The sequence below is a fragment of the Acinonyx jubatus genome, chromosome X (assembly GCF_027475565.1).
Source record: "Acinonyx jubatus isolate Ajub_Pintada_27869175 chromosome X, VMU_Ajub_asm_v1.0, whole genome shotgun sequence".
NCBI lineage: Eukaryota > Metazoa > Chordata > Mammalia > Carnivora > Felidae > Acinonyx > Acinonyx jubatus.
This window is the reverse complement of record NC_069389.1, coordinates 10,134,183-10,146,205: the sequence shown is the minus strand read 5'-3', so window position 1 is coordinate 10,146,205 and position 12,023 is coordinate 10,134,183. Positions and strand designations below refer to the sequence as shown.

At 48.9% G+C, this 12,023-nt stretch overlaps 1 protein-coding gene across 6 annotated transcripts in view; it reads right to left on the bottom strand.

Moving 5' to 3' along the window:
• EGFL6 (EGF like domain multiple 6) overlaps nt 1-3,363 on the bottom strand; it is a 55,109-nt gene extending 51,746 nt beyond the window's left edge. For 5 of the 6 annotated variants that reach the window (XM_027054520.2, XM_027054521.2, XM_053202082.1 and 2 more), the window contains exon 1: nt 2,998-3,326. In XM_027054520.2, coding sequence (XP_026910321.2) covers nt 2,998-3,311 — 314 coding nt within the window. In that variant the 5' untranslated portion in view covers nt 3,312-3,326. Of the gene's footprint in view, nt 1-2,997 lie in introns of all 6 variants that reach the window. The other variant, XM_053202079.1, reaches the window with a different exon arrangement.
• Nucleotides 3,364-12,023: the final 8,660 nt, after the last annotated feature.

Sequence of the window (12,023 nt, the reverse complement as noted above, 5' to 3'; positions counted from 1 at the left end):
GATGTGGATGCAAGCCTAAGATTGTTGGAAGCCTCCAGAAGCTGTAAGAGACAAGGACAGATTCTCCCCTGGAGCCTCCAGAAGGAACCAGCCCTCCGAACCCCTTCGTCTTAGCCCCTTATGACTCATTTTGGATTGTGGATCTCCAGAACTCTAAGAGAATAAATCTGTGTATTTTTTAAGCCACAAAACGTGTGGAAAATTCGTACAAGGGCACTTTCTTAGCAGGGCTCAGAGAAGAATCAGTTCTCAACATAGGCGTGATTTACAGAAAGCAGGCATCTCTCTCCCTGAGCACAGACCCTCAGCATGAACCCACTCATTCCTTCCTCTCACATTTTCACTTGAATTCAACAGAGAAAAAAACGTTTACCAGATATATGTTATAACAGGGAATTGCTCCAAACTTGAAAAGATTAACAACAGTAACATTTATCTCATGTGCTCAAGGCCAAAAGACACCAGTGTTAGGTCCTGGAACACTGTGGAGGTGAAATTCAGATCAATAAATGTCCTAGACGGGCAAAAAGTCCCAATGCCCAGAGAGCATTTAAAAAATATAAGATTCAGGGGCGCCTGGGTGTCTCAGTTAAACGTCTGACTTCGGCTCAGGTCATGATCTCGCGGTTCATGAGTTCGAGCCCTGCGTCGGGCTCTGTGCTGATGGCTCAGAGCCTGGAGCCTGCTTCGGATTCTGTGTCTCCCTCTCTCTCTGCCCCTCCCCTGCTCACGCTCTGTCTCTGTCTCTCTCTCGAAAATAAATAAAACATTAGAAAGATTTTTTTTTTTAAATACATAGGATTCAAGCCAAATACTGATGCTTAAGATCAGGAAAATGCATGCTGCTAATGATTTATTCAGTTGATGACTGATAACTGTGTACTATGCACTAAGCACCATTTAGGAGGCATGCAATTTTCTAGATCACGAAAATCCTGGTGCAGTATTTTAATTAAAAACAAAAGAAAACAGTGCTTCTATTAGAAAGCTCTACACAGCAGTCACAGATTTTACTGTAGGCTGTGAAGCCTCAGGAAACAACTGGAAGACACACTCTTCTCCAAGCAAGTGCCTTGCCTTTTTGGTGAACATATCGTCTGTAACATGGGGGCTGGAGTTGATTAAACGTGGTTTCTGGGCAGCTCCTGGAGGGCTGACCGCCTGACATTCCCAAGCCCGCTGAGCAGGTAATAAACACACACCAGCTTGTGTACCAGCTTGTGAACCTGATAGCGTGTAAAGGAAGCACATTTCACATCTCGAAAACCAAGGAATTGCAGAATCCTGATGTGGATTCTTCGTTTTACTATTCCTTGGTTTATTTGAGGGCTTTTCGGCTTTTATTTTAATTTGGTGGCTCTTTGCGAGTGGAGCTCTTGGAGGTCGGTTTGCCGGCTGCTGAGGAACCGTTAATCTCATCTCCAAAGAGCATTTGGTCTTTCTTAAGTAGGCTTTCTAGCCATACAAGAACCCCCCAACGTTCCAGGAAACCGTGATTATGAGCAAAATTGCATCTGCTTACATTTTTATTGTGGAAAGGAAATTGAAACTTACGATCATACGTTCTAAGAACCTGGTTTGAGGTTTGTTCTGTTTGAACTTCAAAATCCCTTAATACGGTGGCTGACTGATGAAAGATTTTTTTTCCCCCCTGTAAGTCAAACAAAGACAGTCAGGCTCACCTTTAAGAAGCCTGTTCCACACCAAGGCTCTCAGCCTGCTCTCCCCGGGAATTAGTGACACACAGAAAAATCTCCACAGGGCAGGGATTCTGGAAGCCACCGCCGCCACCCCTACCTTGGTGCGTGTCTGGGGACTTTCTAGCTGGAGAGGCTGCTACTGCTCAATAGTCTGTAATGCACAGGACAGCTTTCCACCCACCCCCAACCAAGAATTGTCCAGCCCAGCCCCAAAGGTCAACAGCGCTACAACAAAGGAACCCAGCTCTAGTGGGCACCTCAGAAAGCAAGGTATCACAACCAGAGAACTGGGAAAGCATGTCCAGGGAGTGATTCCTAAAAGGCTGCCCTAGTGCGGGAGAGGAGTGCAGGAATCTGAGCCAGACTGCCTGGGTTTGAACGCGGGCTCCATCACTTACTGGCTGTGCCTCTTTGGGCAAGTTATTCAACTGCTCTGTGCCTCATTTCCCTTCCCTGCCATATGGGGATTATAATCATAGTGCTTATTACCACAACACTTATGGGCTTTAAATGGGGTTAATAGTCCTCAAGTGTTTAGAATGGGGCCAGGCCGACAGCAAGCCCTAACTACGTTCGTCTTTACCAAGTGGCTTTGCTGATCTCTGGAGAAAGAAGTTTTTCAAGGGCTTCGAGAAGTTTATCAACAGTAGAGAGAACGGCTTCAGAGTCTCAATTGCCACAGCAAGAAAAAACGAGTCAATTTCATCCGACACTCACACCCTTTCTTTCCGGTTCGTCAACCTTAATCAGAAAGGCACCTAGACCGAGGAGGGGCGAGGAGGGGCGGGGGGGTCGCGCCCCCCCCCCCACCCCCGGGCTCAGCCCAAGCACGGCAAACACTCCTTCGGCCTCAGTTTCTCCCCCTCCTTCCCCAGCAAAACTAGCGACGGACAAGCAGTGGGCGCCCTACAGACAGAACGGAAGATACAGAAGTCCACGGGCACAGAACCCACCCACCCACAGCCACTCGCACCCACACAGATGTGTGCAGACCACTAAGCCAGAAAGCGCACCCGCCGGGCTGGGCACAGAGCCTCTCTCCCCCCGAAACCCGCCCGACGCCGCCAGGTGGGGCGCAGGCGGTGCGGGGGTGCCGGGGAGCAAGCCTCGCCAAAGGGGCGCCGGTTGGAGAGCCCGTGGGCGCCCCGGGCCCCGCACCTTTTGGAACCCCGTCTCAGCGCGCGCGCGCGCACACTGGCACCCCCTCCCCTACGCTGCAGGGGTGCCTGGAGGGACCGAGGAGAGAGAGAGAGAGGCCGCCGCGCGGGGGAGCTCAGGCCGGGCGATAACCACTCACCTGGCCGCGTCCCCCGATCCACCTGCCACCCAGGGGAGCAGCAGCGGGAGCGCCAGGGCCCAGGGCCGCGGCATCGTGGCGCCGGAGCCTCCCTCCGCCGCCTCCCACCGCTCCTGCTGCGCCCCCTCGGGAGGGCGCGGGCCCCGGGGCGCTGCGGGCCGGCCGCCTCCGCTCTCCTCGGCCGCTCGGGGCCTCCGCCGCTCCCCGGCGCGGTCGCAGCGGGCTGTGGGGGCGCCCCGGCGAGGCGCGCGCGGCTCCTGTCCCCGTGCAGCGGGGCCGGGCGCGCCAGGGAGGGCGGGGCGGGCCGTGCACATCTGGCCGGGACCCGCCTCCAGCACGACCCGCGCATCCTCCGCGCTCTCTGCTCACCGGAGAACCTTCCCCCCCCCCCCCCCCCGGGGGCTCAGGGCGCTTGTCTCCAGGCAGAGTCACCGCGTGGCGCCATCTGTTTGGGGCCGATTCCGGGGATACCTGCGCTCGGGTTTCAGAATTTGGTGAAGTCGAAGCAGGAGCCCAGGATGCTGGTTCAGAGCACTTCTGTACCACTTTTGTTTAGGTCTTCATACTCCGCTAGGTTTTCTTCCACGCACTGTAAATCATGGGCGGCTAGAGCTGGAAGGTCACCAAGTCCGGGGCAAACCCTTCCTTTCACAAGCGATCTCTCAGGCTCATCTGCGACGGCTTACTTAGGGGACCATCGAATGATACTGTAATATAACCAGCGCAGAATCTAATGGCAGAAACACGTTCGGACCTTCCTCCACCCTGCCCCTGCACATCCATACCCTTTGGCTTCACAGTGGGCACAACCTGTGGCCCCACGTTTTTGTCTCTGGACTTGATTGTGACTTGCCTCGACCAATGGCATAAGGGCGGAAGTTAGCCAAGTTGCCAGTTCCAAGCCTACACCATAAGACACCTGAGCCCCTCTCCCGGACAAGAGAAGACCATGGCCCAGCTGGCATCATAGGCCAAGGAGAATGAGGAACAGAGCCACTCAGTCAAGCTTAGCCTGTATCATCCAACCCCCAGATACACGAATGAGCTCAGCCAAGGTCAGCGATGCCAGACAAACTACTGAGCCTCATTGTGACCCTCTTACGCGGACGCAGCCTATGACCTGGTATTAGAAATCAAAAGAAGTATAATGGAGAAAGAGGAGGTTTGTCTTGATATGCTTGATTCATGGTTATATAATGAGTATATGCCTTAACTGTAGCCAACAAAATGTGAGAAGCGGAGATGGGAAGATTCAAGTGGTAGACTCTTGATTTAAACCATAATGGATCTCCTTATTGGTGTAAGCCACGTTCAGTTGGATCCTTGGTTTTATGGTTGAAGGTATCCTAATGGATGCGGTATCGTTGGTCAGTAACCGGTTAGGCCATTGAGCTGCTCATAGATAATGGCCTGTCCTAACACTCTACATGCATCATCTTACTCAACACCCACAACTCTGTACGTAGTGATCATTGGTTCCCCCATTTTTAAAGTGTCAAGAAAGGCAGCCAGAGAGGTTAAGCGGCTTCCCCAAAGTCCTACCTCTAACAAGTGTGAAGCTGGGATTGGAAAGGAGGGCCCTTCTCCCCCGAGCTCTGCTGTTCCAGAAATCCTTTTTCTCCTCTTCTTAATCCTTGGTGGCTTCAGATGTCAAATGAGTCTCGTGAATAAGGTAGTAAGATGACCGCTTCAAGGCCGTGACCCCAATCCTTTGGACTCTTCACACCAAAACTGGTAAGATTTACTGAAAATACCAAAACTGAGTTCTAAAGGTGAGGCTGTTTTACGATTGTTGCTTTTTTCGGAACAGACCTCTCTTCTGTCTGCTTAAAGGAGGTGATGAACGTTATAACAGGAACCTTCCAGAGTGGTCACACTCTCCTCTGCCAACCCACCTATTACTTCCTAGGGGGAGCTGTGGACAAAGGCGCCATCGGGTAGCATGATGAACAGAGAAGGAACCTGGAAATTATGTGTTGCCAGGTGAGAAGACATTGGATACAAACTGCCGTGGAGAGGCAGGTGTTTCTAATAACCACACTGGCCTTGCTGACGTTGAGGAGTGCGGCTCTTTAGGGGGCCCCACTGCCTCCTACAAAGGAAAAACAATCTTTGATTAGAATCTCATAAAATCATCCGCACCTTTTACCACATTTTTTTTTCCCTCCAATCTATTTTCGCCGAGCCCCCTGTGTGGTACAGGTGTGAGGGGATATTCTTGTGCCCTTCTGAAATATACACACGGAACACACATATAAAACTTTGAATGCTGACATCGTGCCCGGTGCTGAGATCCAAAAGTTGTATTGAAATCGCGGCACCAGAAGCAAAGCATTGTGAGATCAAACGGCTGGGTGGAAGGGTCTAGGCCAGAGCTTTTAAACTCGAAGGTCAGTACACACTAGCTGGGGGTCTTGTTCAAATGCAGATTCGGAGGGTGTTAGCTCTGGAATAAGGCCGGAGTCTCGATTACTAAAAAGATCTCAAGTGATGTCTATGCTGCCGTCCCAAGAAGTGAGAGTCTGGAGATCACCTGGAGGGGGCGCCTGGGTGGCTCAGTCGGTAGAGCATTGGACTCGACTTCCCCTCAGGTCAGGATCTCAAGGTTCGTTGAGTGCAAGCCCCACGTCGGGCTCTGCGCGGACAGAGCAGAGCCTGCTGGGGATTCTGTCTCCCTCTCTCTCTCAAAATAAAGAAAAATCAAAAACTTTAAAAAACAATTGGAGATCACCCAAAGGAGTAGTTCTCAAGTTCAGCTGCACATTGAGGTCACCTGGGAAGCTTTGAAATTGCCGATGTCCCGCCCCACCTCCACAGTTTCTACTGTATGAACCATGGCTTGAGCATGGGGACCCTTAGAATCTTCCCTGGTGGTTCTAAGCGCAAACCAAGATGGAGAACCATTGGTTTGGGCCGACTCCAAAATTTTACAAATGGAAAAGCAGCTCCACTGTGTGAAGAGCCATGCCCTAGGCCACACACAGGGCGAGGTCCTGCCTCGGTTTCCATCACGTGGCTCTCCCCTCAAACTTCAAGAGATTTTCGAGATCACCCTTCCTCTCAAGAGGAAAATGGCCCCTCTTCATTCTTAGTCTTCTATGTTAATTGTAGTGACACGTTCTAGAAATTGATGTTTTCCCAGTCTGTTTTTCTTTCCATTTCTCTGTTTTGTTGTGTTTTATTACTTTTTATTTCAATTTTAGTTTCATTTAAGTGTTAGTTTAAGTTTTAGTTTAGCACAGTATTGGTTTCAGGAGTGGAATGGAGTGATTCATCACTTACAACACCCAGAGCTCGTCCCAGCAAGTGCCTTCCTTCATATACATCACCCTTCTCATTTGTTCCGTGAAATTCTGTATGGCAGAGAGAATCTTCAGGTATACACAGCTTTGCTTCATCCTGTGCCTGTCAGGGACCCTGTTCTTGGAGCTCTGTGGTGGCAGAAAAATCCCAACCACTTTCAGTCTTCCTTCCCTTCCTGGTCCCCCACCTCTCCTTCCTTCCCTCTGCTTCTTCTCCCTCCCTTCTTGCTCATTTATCTGGACCCTACCAAGTGCTAGGCCCTGTGGGGACCGCTTGGTAGAAATGTGTCTGCCGGACAGGCTCTGCTTTTTCCTCCCTGGGGACCTGGGATGGCCCGCTAACACCTGGCCCTCTTCAACGTCATGACCCACGCCTCTTGGAGGCAGGAAAAAAACGAAGGTCAACTTGAAAGAGAAAAAAATTAACACCGTGATTCATTTTTCCTCCAATTTTGCCCGCTCCTAGGACCTCCCACTTGATAACTGAAGAGAAATTGATATTTGTGGAGGGATTATCATATGCTGGACATTTCAGAGTCATTCTTTACTCTGGGCAATAAGGTAGATACCATCACACCGTTTTACGGATGAGCCACGTGAAGTCTGGAGCAGTTACGTCTCGTCCACAGTCACCCATCGACAAAACGGAAGGAACATGGATGTGGGAGTCAGACCCCACTGGTGGTTAATTTGGCTGCCAGATTTCCTTCTTCCTAGTAGGAATTCATGGCCTGGCGGTGGTGGAGGAAGGCCCGTTCACCACCAGCAACAGTGAAGATTTTCGATGTCGGGGAGTATGTGCTGGTGAGGGTCAGCACGGCTTTCATCTGATTTTTTAAAAAAATTTTTTCTTAGTGTTTATTTATTTTTGAGAGACAGAGAGAGGCAGCATGAGCGGGAGAAGGCAGAGAGAGAGAGAGGGAGACCCAGAATATGAAGCAGGCTCCAGGCTCTGAGCTGTCAGCCCAGAGCCCGACGCGGGGCTTGAACTCACAGACCACGAGATCATGACCCGAGCCGAAGTCGGACGCTCAACCGACTGAGCCACCCAGGCACCCCGGCTTTCATCTGATTTTTAAGGGAGTCTGTGATCTAGGACGCTTTAATTTTTTTTTTTTTCAACGTTTATTTATTTTTGGGACAGAGAGAGACAGAGCATGAACGGGGGAGGGGCAGAGAGAGAGGGAGACACAGAATCGGAAACAGGCTCCAGGCTCTGAGCCATCAGCCCAGAGCCCGACGCGGGGCTCGAACTCACGGACCGCGAGATCGTGACCTGGCTGAAGTCGGACGCTTAACCGACCGCGCCACCCAGGCGCCCCGAGGACGCTTTAAATGTCACTACTCTCTAGAGAGATCTCCTTGCCCGTGAATGAAATTTCACTGTCTGAATGTTAGCGCCCTTGACTTTGACTAAATTCATGTTTCCCACCTATGGCACTCAGTCACCAAGGGCTTTTCTTTTTGTCTTTACGGGGTGGGGGGGGGGTACAGCTGGAGTCCACCCTATATACTTCCTTCCTGCTCCATGTGTAAATATCCTGTTCACGATTGAATATAATAGCTCGGCATACCCCTGGCAAGGCTAGTCTATTTATTTTGTCCTACAGAAATCCTACAGGCTGATTTCTGAGAATTCAACCCGGGCAACTCCGTTTACATGGGCCTTCAAAGTACAGACGTTTGTCCCAAGTCGCTCTGACTTGACTTGGGAAAGCCTGGCTGAGAGCTGCTCCGTGGACTGTTAAATTGCAACTATCTTTGTGATGCCTCTTTTAAGGATGAAAGTAGCAACGTTTGCTAAAACAATATATTTTCGTTCTTTTTTTTTTTTTCCACATACATACCTTCCGATTTGCAAACAGTTCTCATGGGGTTTGCAGACTTGTTCCTTTAACCCATTTACTGTACTCCTGCCGATCACGTGCAGGACACTGTGTCCGGCGGGGATGGAAAGATGAATAAGAGATAATCCCGTGCCTTGGGTGACGGAAATGTCAATACATTAGGATTAACGGTGTCAGTGCTAACAGAAGTACTTTAGGTGCTGTGGAAACAAGGAAGGAAGAAGATAAATGCTTTGGGTTCTATACCTATCAATGTTCCCTACTTGCATAAATTGTCTTATAAAACAGTTTTTAGATGGCGGGGGTTTTACAAAACAGGGAATCTTAAAAACTGTCTTTGCTCAGATAATAACTGGTCCCAAACCACGACGTGGTCCTGACCCACGGGGGTGCCGGTCCTTTTGAGAGAGGGAGCATCCGGATTCAGTTCAGGGTTCTACCAACTAATTGCCTCCACTTGCGCAAAGTCAGTTCACGTCCTCAGGCCTCACTATGTCTGGATCATGCTTGCAAAGGATTCTGGATCCTTAAGTGTCTCTCTTCAAAGCTCCATGATTCTAACATTTTCTTTTGTAGGAAGGTGGGGGGAGAAAACAACTATGACCCAAAAGATCGTATTTGAAACTCAAAAGTAGGGTTCATTTCAGCAAACAAGGAATCTTGTTTCAATGAATAAATGGATGGAAAAAGGAGTAAATGAAGTTTCTCTTCCCCTGTGGCTAAGATTCACTCTGCTCTGCTTCTGGCTTTTATCCCACACGTTGTGTGTGTTTATACAGTAATTTATTTAGTACCCACTTGGGGTGCCTGGGTAGCTCAAGTCGGTTAAGCGTTCGACTTCAGCTCGGGTCACGATCTCGCGGTTCGTGGGTTCGAGTCCCGCATCCGGCTCTGGGCTGACAGCTCGGAGCCTGGAGCCTGCTTCGGATTCCGTGTCTCCCTCTCTCTCTGCCCCTCCCCGGCTTGTGCTTTCTCAAAAATAATAAACATTAAAATTTTTTTTTCAAAAGCTGTATTTAGTATCCACTTGGTGTCAGAGAGCTTGGGGTTGGTAATATAGTTCAGGATGTCTAGCATTAACTGACATTAGTACCCCTAATCATCACGTCTACTAAAAACCCACCATACATTTCCATTAGGCCCTCATGAGGGTGGTCCTGTGCTATTGAGAACTGCTTAGCAGGATGGGGACCACAGCGAGAGCTCCCTAAATACACACTCTGCTTATGGCTTCCTTCCCTGCTTTGTCTCACCTACCCTCTTGTTTACCATTGTTGTCTTGAATCATCTGTAAGTCATTTTCACTCATATTTAAGTCTCGGGGTCTCCTTCTGGGAGGCAGGCACTTTGTTAGGGCAGGAGGCATGATACGGCATCCTAAGCTCTCTTAAGAAATTCTCCGGACCCCAGGGCTCCTGGGTGGCTCAGTCGGGTAAGCGTCTGACTTTGGCTCAGGTCACGATCTCTTGTTCGAGAGTTCAAGAACCCCACATCGGGCTCTGCACTGACAGTGCGAAGCCTGCTTGAGATTCTCTCTCTCTCCCACTTGTGCTCTCTGTCAAAATAAACTCTAAAAAGGAGGAGGAGGAGGAGGAGGAGGAGGAGGAGGAGGAGGAGGAGGAGGAGGAGAAATAATAATTCTCTGAACCTCGTAGCCTCTTGTATGTGTCACCTTTTTTTCCTTTGCTATTTTTTATGGGCATATGTACCTTTTGGTATTACCTTTCCGCTGTTTTAAAATACTTTCCTTGAAATGCAAATCAAAACCACAATGACCTATCCCCTCACACCTGCCAGCAGAAGGGCTAAAATCAAAAACACAAGACACAAGTGTTGGCGAGGATGTGGAAAAAAAGAAACCCTCGTGCACCGCTGTGGGGTATTTACCCAGAGAATACGAAGACACTAATTTGAAAAGATATATGCACCCCTATGTTCACTGCAGCATTATTTACAATCGCCAGATCATGGAAGCAGCCCAAGTGTCCAGCGACAGATGGATGGATAAAGAAGATGTGTTATGTATATACAGTGGAATATTACTCGGCCATAAAAAGAATAAAACCTTGCCATTTGCAGCAATATGAATGGATCTAGAGAGTATAATGCTCAGTGAAAGAAGCCGGAGAAAGACATATAGCAAAGGATTTCACTCGTAACAAAACAAACGAACAAAGAAAAAGAGAGACAAACACGAAAACAGACTTTTCACTCTAGGGAACGAATTATTGATCGCCAGAGGAGAGGTGGGTGGGGGGATAGATAAAATAGGTGAAGGAGATTAAGAATACACTTATCACGGGGCGCCTGGGTGGCTCAGTCGGTTAAGCGTCCCGACTTCGGCTCAGGTCACGATCTCACGGTTCGTGAGTTCGAGCCCCACTTTGGGCTCTCTGCCGTCAGTGCAGGGCCCACTTCGGATCCTCTGCCTCCCTCTCTCTCTGCCCCTTCCCTGCTTACACAAGCACTCTCTCTCTCACAAGCAAACATTAAAAAAAAAAAAAAAGTTTCCGAAAACAAATAAATAAGTACTTGCTTTGAATCACTTGCAGCCCAAACACCCTCATCCTCTTTAAGTGCAGAACCATGCCTCTAGCACTCCTTAAGAATAATTAAGAAGACACATTTTGGGGTGCTTGGACATCTTATGACTCCCTCATCACTTTTTTTTTTTTTTTTTTTTTTGAGAGCGCACATCCATGCTGTGAGACACAGAGGGAGAGAAAGAGAATCCCAAGCAGGGTCCATGCTTAGTGCGGGACTCATGACGTCGAGATCATAACCTGAGCGGAAGTCAAGACACTCGACACCCGGAGCCACCCAGGTGCCCTTCCTTCGTCAACTTTAAAACTAGTTCCCTTCAGTACTAAAAACACAGTAGGCTTAGTAGTCACGTTTGTGCCCTGTGACTCACCAGTCCTTGGCCGTGGCTGATTGGACGAGGGTGGATATACAAGCCATGCTTTCCCTCTCCAAGACTTTGGAATTGGAACACTAAGGTCATTAGTCTGTCGGTCAACTGGAGAGTGGCATGGGACAAGTCAAGGCATGTCCAAGCCGATGTTAGGGCAGGGGACTGACCGGGGAGAGGAGTAACAAGGCCACTGAGCAGAAAGGGAGCAAATGCTGAGGGACTAGGTGGTTCTTACCCATTTTATCTGCATCTGTGTCTATATCCATATCCATATCAATATCTATACACAATCTACATATCTAGCAACATATATATAACCCTGTATCACAGTATCTCTACAACTACACCCACGTGCACCTATTTCGATATAGCTCCATGTCTATCCCTCTCTGCGTATGTTTCTCTCCATGTATCCGTGAGTATCTAACACCATATCTGTATCGACATGTCCATAACTCTATCGCTATACCTCTATCACTCTATGCGTAATTCTCTCTCTATATGTGTAGCTATCGATATCCTTAGGTCTATGATAGTATCTCTATATATTTACATCTCTATAATTCCATCTATATACCTGTAACTAGCTGTCTCTCTATCACTGTCTATATCATATCACTGTCTCTCTATCTCAAGTTAGTTTTAGGATTCTTCTGTTCCTTGAGCTCTCCGTCTCTAGGAGTCCCTGGATCCTTCTAATAGACGTTCTCTGACCCTGAGCTAGTTTGAGTGAGTTTTTATTTCCTGCATCCAGAAGGGTCTGGACTAAAACACTATTACATTCCACCTCCTACCTTTTGCTCAGTCTGGCCAACCTGCACTGACCTCTTCTGATAGGAAAAGGAGACATTCATTTGCATCAAACATAGAATCTTAAGATGGAAGAAATTCGTGGGATCACATGGTCCACGCCTCCCACTTCACAGACAGGAAAATGGGTACAGAGAGCTCCAGCCTGGAGTC